The sequence below is a fragment of the Bos taurus genome, chromosome 11 (genome assembly GCF_002263795.3).
Source record: "Bos taurus isolate L1 Dominette 01449 registration number 42190680 breed Hereford chromosome 11, ARS-UCD2.0, whole genome shotgun sequence".
Taxonomy (NCBI): domain Eukaryota; kingdom Metazoa; phylum Chordata; class Mammalia; order Artiodactyla; family Bovidae; genus Bos; species Bos taurus.
In genome coordinates this window covers 74,154,420-74,167,154 of record NC_037338.1, presented here as the reverse complement: position 1 = coordinate 74,167,154, position 12,735 = coordinate 74,154,420, and the positions used below count along the sequence as shown (strand labels likewise).

General features: G+C 47.0%; 1 protein-coding gene across 3 annotated transcripts in view; it reads left to right on the top strand.

Moving 5' to 3' along the window:
- The window catches only part of EFR3B (EFR3 homolog B), a 97,637-nt gene that overhangs the window by 57,347 nt on the left and 27,555 nt on the right, over positions 1–12,735 (top strand). For all 3 annotated transcript variants that reach the window (XM_024999503.2, XM_024999502.2, XM_002691505.6), the window contains exon 5: positions 7,291–7,412. In XM_024999503.2, the coding sequence (XP_024855271.1) occupies positions 7,291–7,412 (122 nt within the window). The remainder of the gene's footprint in view (positions 1–7,290; positions 7,413–12,735) is intronic.

Here is a 12,735-nt window from a genome sequence, read left to right as displayed (position 1 = left end):
TTGATTGCACCTTCTTCAAACTCCCTTGACTTCCTGGCCCTGTCACCCCAGCTCTTCCCACCTGGCCCATCTTTCTTAGTTTCTATGGTTGGCTGAATAATGGTCCCCTACCTGTATCCACATCCTAATCACTGACACCCACGAATGTACCTTAGATGACAGAAGGGACTTGGCAGGTTTGATCAAGTTAAGGATCTTGTGATAAGGAGATTCTCCATGTGCTCCCATCTTTCTAAGAGGGAGGCAGGAGGATCAGAGTCAGACAGTAGATCAGGAATAGAGAGAAAGAAATTTGAAGATGCTCCTCTGCTGCCCATGAAGATGGTGGAAGGGGACTATGAGCCAAAGAATGTGGGTGGCTTCTGGAAGCCAGGAAAGTCAAGGAAACAGATGCTCTCCTGGAAGCGTCCAGAAGGAATGAAACCCTGCAGACCCATTTGAGACTTTTTTTTTTAATTTATTTTTATTTTTGGCTGTATTGGGTCTTCAGTGCTGCGTGCAGGCTCTCTCTAGTTGCGGCAAGTGGGGCCTACTCTCTAGTTGCTGTGCTCGGGCTTCTCACTGTGTCGGCTCCCCTGGTTGCAGAGCACAGGCTCTAAGGCGCACTGGCTCAGTAGTCATTGCACACTGGCGTAGTTGCCCTGTGGCATGTGGGATCTTCCTGGCAGGGATCTAACCTGGGTTAAGGTGGATTCTTAAACACTGGACCACTAGGGAAGCCCCCATTTTAGACTTCTGACCTCCAGAACTGTAAAGTAATAAATTTGTGTTGCATTAGGCCACTAAATTGTGGTATTTATTACAGCACTAAATTATTACGGCAGCAATAGGAAACTAATACAGTTTCCTTCAGTGATTCTTTTCTTCCACGTCGTCCTGAAATGTCTGTGGTCTCCAAGGTTACTGCTATATCCTCTTCTCTGTGTGCTCCCTCTGGACAATGTAATCAATTCTTGTGGTTTTAACTGTCACCTATAGACTAGAAATTCTCTTGTCTCCCACACCAGGGTAGAAATCAGCACTGCTAAAAACCAACAGGCTAGAAGTGGGTTCCATGAAGGGAGGTGGGGGCAGAACTGTGATGCTGGGGGAACGGCTCAGGTCACAGGGGTCAGCTCAAGCAAATGATGGGGGTTTCAGAGCAGAAGCAGCCTGGGCTTCCCTGGGTCTGTACTTCCCGAGTGTAGGCCTTGGAGGCTGGCTAGCACATGGGGCAACTTGGGACCAGAGAGGTCACCTTTTTGGGCAGCAACACTGGGCTTTCCCAGGAGTTTTTAAAACCACCGTCAGTTTTGCAAAGAATCTTGAAGGAGGAAAGCTGTACTATGGGTAGACAGGGGAGGGTGTCCTAGGGCTTCCCAAGTGGTGTTAGTGGTAAAGAACCTACCTGCCAATTCAGGAGATGTAAGAGACATGAGTTCAATCCCTGGGTCGGGAAGATCCCCTGGAGAAGGAAATGGCTACCCACTCCAGTATTCTTGCCTGAAGAATCCCATGAACAGAGGAGCCTGGTGGGACAGTCCACAGGGTCACAAAGAGTCAGACACGAATGCAGTGACTTAGCACACATGCACACAGGAGAGGGTGTCCTAGGTGGAGGGACTCACCTTGGCCGGCAGTCAGGCAATTTGCAGGGCACCAACATTTCACAGTAGGACTGTTCCTTTGGCTTTAAGGAAAACTTCTCCCAGGACTAGCTATAAACAAAAGCAAATGGGAGAATGGATAGGGGATGTTAAAATCAAACTGTGTGGTTCTACTGGGTATATACCCTGAGGAAACCATAATTGAAAAAGACCCATCTACCTCAATGTTCAATGAAGCACCATTTGCAATAGCTAGGACATGGAAGCAACCTAGATGTCCATTGACAGATGAACGGATAAGGAAGTTGTGGTACATATACACAGTGGAATATTACTCAGCTATAAAAAGGAATGCATTTGAGTCAGTTCTAATGAGGGGGATGAACCTGGAGCCTATTCTACAGAGTGAAGGAAGTCAGAAAGAGAAAGACAAATATTATATATTAATATGTATATATATATATATGGAATCTAGAAAGATAGTACTGATGATCCTACTCACAGGGCAGCAAAGGAAACACAGACATAAAGAACAGACTTTTGGACACAGTGGGAGAAGAGTGTGGGATGATTTGAGAAAATAGCACTGAAACATACGCATCACCATGTGTAAAATAGATAGCCAGTGGGAGTTCGCTATATGACGCAGGGAACCCAAAGCTGGTGCTCTCTGACAACCTAGAGGGGTGGGATGCAGGGGGAGATTGGTAGGGGGTTCAAGAGGGATGGGACATATATATACCTATGGCCAGTTCATATTGACGTATGGCTGAAACCATCACAATATTGTAAAGTAATTAGCCTCTAATTTAAAAAAAGGAAAGTGAGGTTTATGCGATCTTTTCCAACTAGGGTTCATCTTAGTGCAGCAGAACAACTTTCTTCTTATGAAGGTGAACAGAGGAAAAGGCCTGCAGTCCTAGATCCACCAAAGAGTTGGGGTTTCTCTATACCCAGTATTTTAAACCATGGTTCTGTTGTTGACAGCAGGAAATTGTGTGGCTCAGAATAGCCAACTACAGAAGAGAGGAGACTGGCTTGTGCTTGGAGAGACTTGGCTAGCGCCAAAGTAAGGCCAACCAGCAGCTAGCTCAGCTTCCATTTTACAGTCCCAGGGAGGGCTGGTTTTGCAATGTCAATATTTGGAGTTTGCTTTCTCTCTATTGACCCAACCCCTTAGTAACTCTCAGTTTTCATTCAACTGTGGCTCTTTCCTGCCTGTGCCAGAGGGTGGGTGAGCAACTCCTGCAAGCATAGCACCCTTTGTTGTGTATGAAGAGCTGAAACTTTGATCATGAAAGGGTGGCTCTAGCAGTGCCCATGGCCTTTAAAGTGTCACATCTTCACAGTCTCCAGTTTGTTGCTATGGAGACCTTCCTCATCATGACAATGTCTTTAAAAAATAAAACAAAAAACCCTACATTATTATTTCACAATCTTATGCATTAGATAAGTAGCATTTTAATGTAAGCCATTCTTAAGGTATGAACTAGCGGTGATCAGCGTGAAGTAGACAGGAAGTTTCGGCTGTTTCAGGCATTTAAAAACATTAGTGGGTCACACAAGTACAGGGGCCCGGTGAACCACGATTACCAAAGTTTCCATTTTGGCCTCCTCTCATCAGCCCTGGAGGACTCAGGAGCAGCTTAAGGTGGGCTCTCTTGGAGCAGTACCCATGGGGATACTCAGGCCAGCATTCCCTGACCACGTTATCTCTGTTGTCCAACTTTCAGACTCAGGTAAGGGAAGCTCCTCCTATCAGGCTACCAAACCAAAGGTTCCCAAGGATGCTCAGAGATCCTGGTACCAAAAAGTGGCTGTTTTATTAGCCCTCATGCCACTCAAAATATAATAAATGGGGCTCACACCCTGTGGATGGCATCAAGTACAGTCTCGTCCCCAGATCTTGTAACAGAGCAAGAATCTTAGAGACTGAGGCAATGGAATAATCAGCCTGAGCTGGGAGGCTATAGCCTCCTGGGAAGTTCTGGGCCTCAGAGGCAGAGACACTTGCTCCTTGGAAGAAAAGCTATGACAAACCTAGACAGTGTATTAAAGAGCAGAGACATCACTTTGTCAACAAAGGTCCATATAGTCAAAGTTTTCCCAGTAGTCATGTACGGATGTGAGAGTTGGACCATAAAGAAAGCTGAGCACCAAAGAATTGATGCTTTTGAACTGTGATGCTGGAGAAGATTCTTGAGAGTCCCTTGGACTGTAAGGAGATCCAACCAGTCTATCCTAAAGGAAATCAACCCTGAATATTCATTGAGAGGACTGATGCTGAAGCTGAGGCTCCAATACTTTGGCCACCTGATGCAAAGAACCGACTCATTAGAAAAGACCCTGATGCTGGGAAAGATTGAGAGCATGAGGAGAAGGGGACGACAGCAGATGAGAATGTTGGATGGCATCACCGACTCAGTGGACATGAGTTTGAGCAAACTCCAGGACATAGTGAAGGACAGGGAAGCCTGGCGTGCTGCAGTCCACAGGGTCGCAGAGAGTCAGACACGACTGAGCAACTGAACAACAAAGGTCCCCCACCTGGGCTTCCCAGGTGGTGCTAGTGGTGAAGAACCTGGCTGCCAACGCAGGAGACACAAGAAATGGGAGCCTGATACCTGGGTTGGGAGGATCCCCTGGAGAAGGTAGTGACAACCCGCTCCAGTATTCTTGCCTGGAGAATCCCTGTGGACAGAGGAGCCTGGTGTACTACAGCCCATGGGGTCGCAGAGTTGGACACGACTGAAGTGACTTGGTTTACACAAGGTCCTCTCCAGCGGTGTCTTCATTCTCTGCCCGTTCCCCCTGACAGCTGCCCCCATCCCCAAAGCAACACTCCTGGGTCATTTGGTCTGAGGCACTAGAGGAAGCCAGGATCAAGAGCAAAGCTGGAGGTTTTCTGGGCAGAGCTCTGCTGGAGAGACCTGCAGTGAGGCCTCTGTGTTGATACCCGGGTTTTTCCTGCAGGACCCTGGGCAGTTATGTAACATTTGTGGGTCTCGGTCTCTTTGTCTTCAAAGTGAGAATAATAATCTCTCTCTAAATTAGAGTCATTTTACGAAATGAAATAGCTGATGCATATAAAATGCTTAGGGTAGTACCTGATACATGTATGTTCTAAACATCATTGCTATTAGCGCACCGACTCCCACACCAGTGACCATGAAGTCTGGTTATTCATTCTCCTGATATATATTTGGATCTACACAATCAATATATATTTAGGACCAGGTCTTTTTTTTTTAAGTTATTATTATTTTTTTAAATTTTGGCTGTGCTGGGTCTTCATTGCGCTGCTCAGGGTTTTCCTGTTGCGGAGCTCGGGCTCTGAAGTGCACAGGCTCAGTGGTTGCTTGCAGGTGGGCTAGTTGCTCCAGGGCATGTGGGATCTTAGTTCCCCAACCAGGGAGCAAACCAGTGTCCCCTGCACTGGAAGCCGAATTCTTAACCACTGGACCACCAGGGAAGTCTCAGGGACCTAGTCTTCCTTTAACAATTTCTCCTTCTTTATTACTGGCCTCTTTTCTTCTTCAGTCTTAATTATTTTCAAAGGCACACACTCTTGCATACACAGTCTTATCTTAAACTGCCTTATCATATTTGAAGTAGATGGAGGATCAGTAAAAGAAAGAACCATAATAAATGAAGACTGGACTGCTTATTCCTCACATGGAAAGACCAAGACATAAGAGGAGACAAATGTCTCACTCAGAGGTCCTCCTACCAGTTAGAGGCAGATCTGTAATTAGAACCACATAGCTGCATGCCTCCTCTCACTTGATGGACCAAGCCAGGCTTCTGATTTGGGGAGTGAAGCCTGGGACCATCTCCATGGTGGTTAAGAGCAGCGATGCACTCGTATTTAGCTCCAACCTCTGTATCAACTCTGGTAGCTCAGCTGGCAAAGAATCTGCCTGCAATGCAGGAGAAAGAAAGAAAGTAAAGTGGCTCAGTCGTGTCCGACTCTTTGCGACTCCATGGACTGTAGCCTACCAGACTCCTCCGTCCATAGGATTCTCCAGGCAAGAATACTGGAGTGGGTTGCCATTTCCTTCTCTAGGGGATCTTCTCAACCCAGGGACTGAACCCAGGTCTCCCGCATTACAGGCAGACAGTTTACCCTCTGAGCCACCAGGACCCGGTTCAATTCCTGGGTCAGGAAGATCCACTAGAGAAGGGATAGGCTACCCACTCCAGTATTCTTGTGCTTCCCTGGTAGCTCAGCTGGTAAAGAATCTGCCCACAATGTCGGAGACCTGGGTTGCATCCCTGGGTTGGGAAGATCCCCTGGAGAAGGAATTGGCTACCCACTCCAGTATTCTGGCCTGGAGAATGCCGTGGACCATACAGTCACAAAAAGTCAGACATAACTGAGCGACTTTCCCTCACTCTGTATCAGCCTGACTTTGTGTTCTAGCCTGCAGGGTTTAGGAAGATCACTTAGCCAAACAGCAGCTTTATCGTTGTTTCTGGAACTCCCAAACTTATGTTGAATCGATGATCTTGTGATCACATGGATTACCACTACACTTCTTCTGCATTACCACATCAATAAATCAAGCAATGTCATTTGGATTTATTGCTAATAGCAGAATAATCACTTCCAAATACATATATACATTTTAGATGTATCTTTGAAGGAAAGATTTCCTTATTTGCTTTGCATGTTGAGATATTTGAGTCAGCAGAAAATAAATGCGTATTTATTATTGCAAGAACAAAACACCATAATAATTAAGAATGCTTGTGTGTTGCTAATTTTCATCCCCAAAAAAGTTATTAACAACTTTTAAGTATTTAAATGGGGAAAACAGGTTGACGATACTGAATATTGTGAGAATGTACTAACTAGATAATTTTAGTAATAACAGTATGTCCTTTTTGAACCAACAAAGGTTTGTAAAAATTGAATAATAGTACAAGGCAGAATAATGGAGAATATAGTCTAAATCAAATCTGTTTAGAGTTGTTTGTGGTACTTAGCAAAATAAGCTGTAAGAATTATATTTCATTTTGGGTAATTTAACTCCACTCAGTCTGTGACTCTCGCTTCTCTCCGGGGCTCAGTAGAAATCAAGTCCCTATTTAGAACTGCAAATTCACAGCACGGCGATGGCAGAAGGGATCTAGCAGCTGAGAATGCTGAGCAAGATTTAATGAACTGAAATGGCACACCTTCAACACGCACTCAAAATTTTCATAATAAAATGTAGTTACGGTTTCTAATCAAAGTTCAGATTTGCCCTGGTTTCCCAGAATGTCTTCTAGAGTGGTGCTCTATAAGCTTTAGGATTGGCTTTTGCTCAGTTGCAGCTTTGCTCCACAAAGCCTCTCAGCCTGTGTGTTTCGGGCAGCTCTGGACGTTAATGGGAACAGGAGTTTAAGTGACGGAGCTCCCCTTTTCTCTTCCATTCCCTGCTCACCTAGCAGGGAAGGGCCAGGGATTCCTGTCTCATGTAGACAAGAAAGGGGAGCAGAATTTGGCACTCAGATCTCCAGAATCTGGTTCTCAAATCTCACAGTGTGCTCTGGGAAGCAGACTAGAGCTGGATCCAGGGGTGTGTGTGTTTCCCGAGATGTGTTATCCTGTGGCTTTCCTATGGCAAAGGGTTTGGGGACACCAAGTGCCAGAGCCCAAAGGTGGGGAGCATGGCTGGTCACCTTCCTGTCATTTCTCCCTCTCCCCTCCCACACACAGTTTGTGAAGTTCGCCAACATTGAGGAGGACACCCCGTCCTACCATCGGAGCTACGATTTCTTCGTGTCTCGCTTCAGTGAGATGTGCCACTCTAGCCACGAGGACTTGGAGATCAAGACTAAGTGAGTATGAGGCAGGAGCATCAGTGGGTCCCCAGAGCTCCCAGCCCGGACTGCGTGTCTAATTTTACTGCATTTACCACAGCTCTGGTGTTGTTGGCAGGGAAAAGGTTCCCAGTGGGACTTAGGCGAGTGCATGGGCAGAGTTGTGCTCCCAGTACCTGCTTTCTAAAGGAATAGCCTCAAGGGACAGAATACAGAGTGAGGTGTAAGGTCATGGTCCTCTGAGCCCAATCTGAGAGCCAGCCACTCACACACACACACACACACACAAACACCCATGCTCTCTTTTGTTCAGAAGTGCATGCACTTACACACCCCAGAAATATTCCCACTTACCACTCTCCATCAAAATAGTGTGTTAGTGTTAGTCACTCAGTAGTGTCTGACTCTTTGCAACCCTATGGATTGTAACCTGCCAGGTTCCTCTGTCCATTGGATTCTCCAAGCAAGAATACTGAAATGGGTTGCCATTCCTTTTTTCAGGGGATCTTCCTGACCCAGGGATTGAATCTGGGTCTCCTGCAATGCAGGCGGATTCTTTACTGTCTGAGCCACTAGGGAAGCCCACAAATATACACCCAAAAATAAAAAGCCAAAGTCCTCACATTGGCCGATCCCTGCTGCCCTCCTGACTTCATCTCATCCCCTCTCCTACTGCACATTCCCCTTCAGCCACACAGGCTTCCCTGCTGCCTTGGAAACACACCAGGGACATTCCTGCCACAGGGCCTTTGCACTGTCTGTTCTTCTGCCTGAAATGCTTCTTGTGTGGATCTGTACAGCTCACTCCTTCACCTCTTCCAGGCTTTGCTCAAATATCCCCTTGTCAACAACGCCTTCCCCTGAAAATTCCCACGTACCCCATCCCTTTCTCCCTCATCCTGCTCTGTTTTTATTTTCCCTTCAAACATGTTTCATCATTTGCATATGTCTCTCATTCATTGTCTATCTCTCCCCACTAGAATGTCAGCTCTGTGAGGTCAGGAATCAGTTTCATTCACTGAAGCATGCCAAGTGCCCGGAGAGCAGAAGGCACTCAAGAAATACTTGTTGAGTAAGTGAATGAAGGAGTAAGTGCTTCTCAGATGAACATCTTAAATGACAGAGCACACTTTTACACACACACACGCACACACACTCACACAAAAATACTTAACTCACAGAAATAGACTCGTTGACATAGAAATTAAATCCCTTAAATAACATCACAGAGAAATTCACACAAATATAGGCTGACACAGATAGACAAATCACGACACAGCATCAGGCCGATGAAGCAGTACATTGGTGCTTTGTGCCAAGCATCGTCCTTGGAACTGAGAGGTGCAAAGGATGAAAAGTAAACCCCTGCCTATGAAGAGTACGTATCACGTCTGGGAGGTGATATGAAACCAAGGAAAAGGAAGAGGGAGGAAGGAAAAGGGCTGAGCCATTCATCTGACAAAGCTTCAGGAGTCGGAGGAGGCAGGGGCTGGGAGGCTGAGGCTGGGTGGCCAACACGCCCACAGGAGACCAGTTCTCCATGGCTTTTTTCCGGAACTCAGCTGCTGGCTCCTTCCTGCATCATGTCAGCACCCCAAGGGACCCGGAGTGCCAGATGATGTGTGATGGCAGGGTCAGGGAGCCCCGTGTGCCCTTAATGACAGCTTGCAAACCATGGCTGATGTTCTGGGATGGAGGAACATCAGGACGCAAACCCCTCCATCCCCCAGGCTGCCAGTTCCCAAAGCTTCTGAGCCTCAGGACTGCTCTGGGGCAGGACCCGTGTGACTGGCTGGCAATATCCCGGCTGCCCAGTCTCCCCTCTCTGGAACCAGCCAGGGAGTCCCTGGGGCTGTGCTGCTGCAGTGCCTCTGTGAGGCCGGTGGGGGTCAGGGGAGGAAGGAGTCCCCCTGTTCCCACAGCAGCCAGCTCACTCCAGATGGCTGTGAAGAGACAGAAGCAGGTGAGGAAGAGGCAGAGCGGTAACCAGGTGTGACTGTAAGGGATGCTGATCACACAGGCAGAGCCCTGCTTTGGGAAAGGGAGGGGAGGGGACACTTCTCATGCCGCTCTACACACACACACACACACACACACAATCACATACATGCACACCATCACACTATACACAATTGCATATACAACCACACACATACATACAATGACATCCACACACACAACACAAACCCACGAGTCATTTTGTGTTAGTCACGCAGTCATGTTGGACTCTTTGCGACCCCATGGACTGTAGCCCTCCAGGCTCCTCTGTCCATGGAATTCTCCAGGCAAGAATACTGAGGTGGGTTTCCATGCCCATCTCTAGGGGATCTTCCTGACCCAGGGATTGAACCTGGGTCTCCTGCATGGCAGGCAGATTCTTTACTGTGTGAGCCACCAGGGAAGCCCACACACAATCACACACCCACACACGTACAACCGTGCACATATACACAATCCACAGGAGGAGGGGAGAAGGCGCAGTCACACCATGTCCTGATGGCGTGGACAGCAAAGGAACACTGGGAGAAGGGCGCTGAGGTTTGCTCCTGACAGCTGGGTAGTGCCCTCAGCACCCACAGCCTGGCACCCTGCCACCCATGGAAGGGAGGCTGAGGGGTGAGAAGTGATTCTCCCTTCCTCTTGTCTCCCATCCATAACCTCCCTGCATCCCTTCTCCAGGAGCTCACTCCTGGTCCTTTGCAGCCTTTGCAGAGCGCAGAGCTCCCTTCTAAGAACTATCCTTGGGTCTTGTAAATAGGGGTGTGGGGGGTGTGTGTATGTGTGTGTGTGTAATCCCCTTGGCAGACCTCCACTGAGCCCATTACAAAGAGAAGTTAAGAAGCTGCTTCTCCTTCAGGCCCAGTCAGTCAGCACCGGGTGCCATGGAATGAAATGTGTTCATGTGTGGAAGGGATTCTGGGGAAATTGAAAGAGTGAATAAAAATTAATTCATAGTCATGAAGAACGAAACCCTGAGTAGAAAATTTTCCACCCCCCAGGCCTGGTTTCCCTGCCAGCCAGACTCTCTTGGGTGGGACAGGAGTCCAGCATGTCTGGGATTTATTTCTGTACTGCACGAGGGAGAACCTTTAACCTGAAGCCAACAATAGTTTAACAGAACTGTATTCCAGTTAATTTTTTCTCCTGAAAGCCTCAGCTCAGAGTGCTGACTGGGGGTCAGGATGAGAGTAGCTGAGTGTTTGCCCAGGGAATCTGTGTCCATTGCCAGCAGCCTAACTGGTCCTGGGCCAAGGCATCTTGGTGCATTAGGCAAATCCCACTACCCATTTATGTTCTCTGGGTTAAAAAGCTCAGCATAGCACCCTGGTGCGCATGTGCTCAGCCTCTCAGTTGTGTCCGACTCTTTGCAACCCCATGGACTATAGCCCGCCAGGCTCCTCTGTCCGTGGGATTCTCCAGGCAAGAATACTGGAGTGGGTAGCCATTCCCTTCTCCAGGGCATCTTCCCGACCCAGGGATTGAACCTTGGCAACAGCACTTAAAACCGAAGTTGAAGTTACAAATGGCAAGTAAATGTTTAGAAAAACGGCTCAAGTCCAATAAGGGGAACAGGAGTTGAAATGGCTACAAGATGTGAGGATTTTTCTGAGCTACAAAGTTAGAGCAGTTGTTTAAAATGAAATCCCCAGTGCTGAGGCAGAAACGGTGAGGACAGCCATCTCCTGCAGCTTGTGCGATGGGGGTGGGGGAGGAATCTGGCAAAACTGGGAGCCTTTTATTTCTTATCTTTCGACTCAGTAATTCCATTCACAGCGATGATTTGGAATGTAGTAAAGTCAGACTTGGCTTAGCAACTCCAACTGTGCAATTCAACAACAACAAAGTACTTTATACAAGGATGTCCACTGTAGCATTATTACAGAAGCAAATTTACAAACAACCAATGACCAATAGGAGACTAGTTTAGAAAGTTCTTATAACAGTGTATCAAGTAACCATTCAACATGTTTGTGAGTTTATGATATAGGAAAATGCTTGTAATAGAATGCTATGGGTGAAAAAAGCCAATACAAATTAGATATGCAGCAGGTTCTTTATTCTATTACATATTATACACAGAAGAAAAGCAGGACACCAAAATGCCAGTGATAATTATCTTTAAGTGGTGATGGCGGGGGATAAATCATCTTTGCACTTTTCTATAATTAGCATGTATTATGTTATAATCTGGAGAAGTCCATGGCACCCCACTCCAGTACTCTTGCCTGGAAAATCCCATGGACGGAGGAGCCTGGTAGGCTGCAGTCCATGGGGTCGCAAAGAGTCAGACACGACTGAGCAACTTGACTTTCACTTTTCACTTTCATGCTTTGGAGAAGGAAATGGCAACCCACTCCAGTGTTCTTGCCTGGAGAATCCCAGGGATGGGAGAGCCTGGTTGGCTGCCGTCTATGGGGTCGCACAGAGTCGGACATGACTGAAGTGACTTAGCAGCAGCAGCAGCAGCATGTTATAATCAGAAAAAGGTTTGGTTAAAAAAAGGAACCTCAGGATGAAATAAACAGCCAGGAAAAAGGGCCCCCCTTGCAGAGCCGTCCTGTCACCTGGGTCAGCACAGTGGATACTCAGTTCAGTGCAGTTCAGTTGCTCAGTCATGTCCAACTCTTAGCGATCCCATGGACTGCAGCACACCAGGCTTCCCTGTTCATCACCACCTCCCGGAGCTTGCTCAAACTCATGTCCATTGAGTCAGTGATGCCATCCAACCATCTATCCTCTGTCATCCCCTTCTCCTCCTGCCTTCAATCTTTCCCAGCATCAGGGTCTTTTCCAGTGAGTCAGTTCTTCGAATCAGGTGACCAAAGTATTGGAGTTTCAGCTTTAGCATCAGTCCTTCCAGTGAATATTCAGGACTGATATCCTTTAGGATTGACCAGTTTGATCTCCTTGCAGTCCAAGGGACTCTCAAGAGTTTTCTCCAACGCCACAGTTCAAAAGCATCAATTCTTTGGCTCTCGGCTTTCTTTATAGTCCAACTCTTCACATCCATACATGACTACTGGGAAAACCATAGCTTTGACTAGATGGACCTTTGTCAGCAAAGTAATATCTCTGCTTTTTAATATGTTGCCTAGGTTGGTCATAGCTTTTCTCCCAAGAAGCAAGCATCTTTTAATTTCATGGCTTCAGTCACCATCTGCAGTGAATTTGGAGCCAAAAAAAAATAGTCCTTCACTGTTTCCACTCTTTCCCCATCTATTTGCCATGAAGTGATGGGACTGGATGCCATGATCTTACTCTTCTGAACGTTGGGTTTTAAGCCAACTTTTTCACTCTCCTCTTTCACTTTCATCAAGAGGCTCTTTAGTTCTTTTTCACT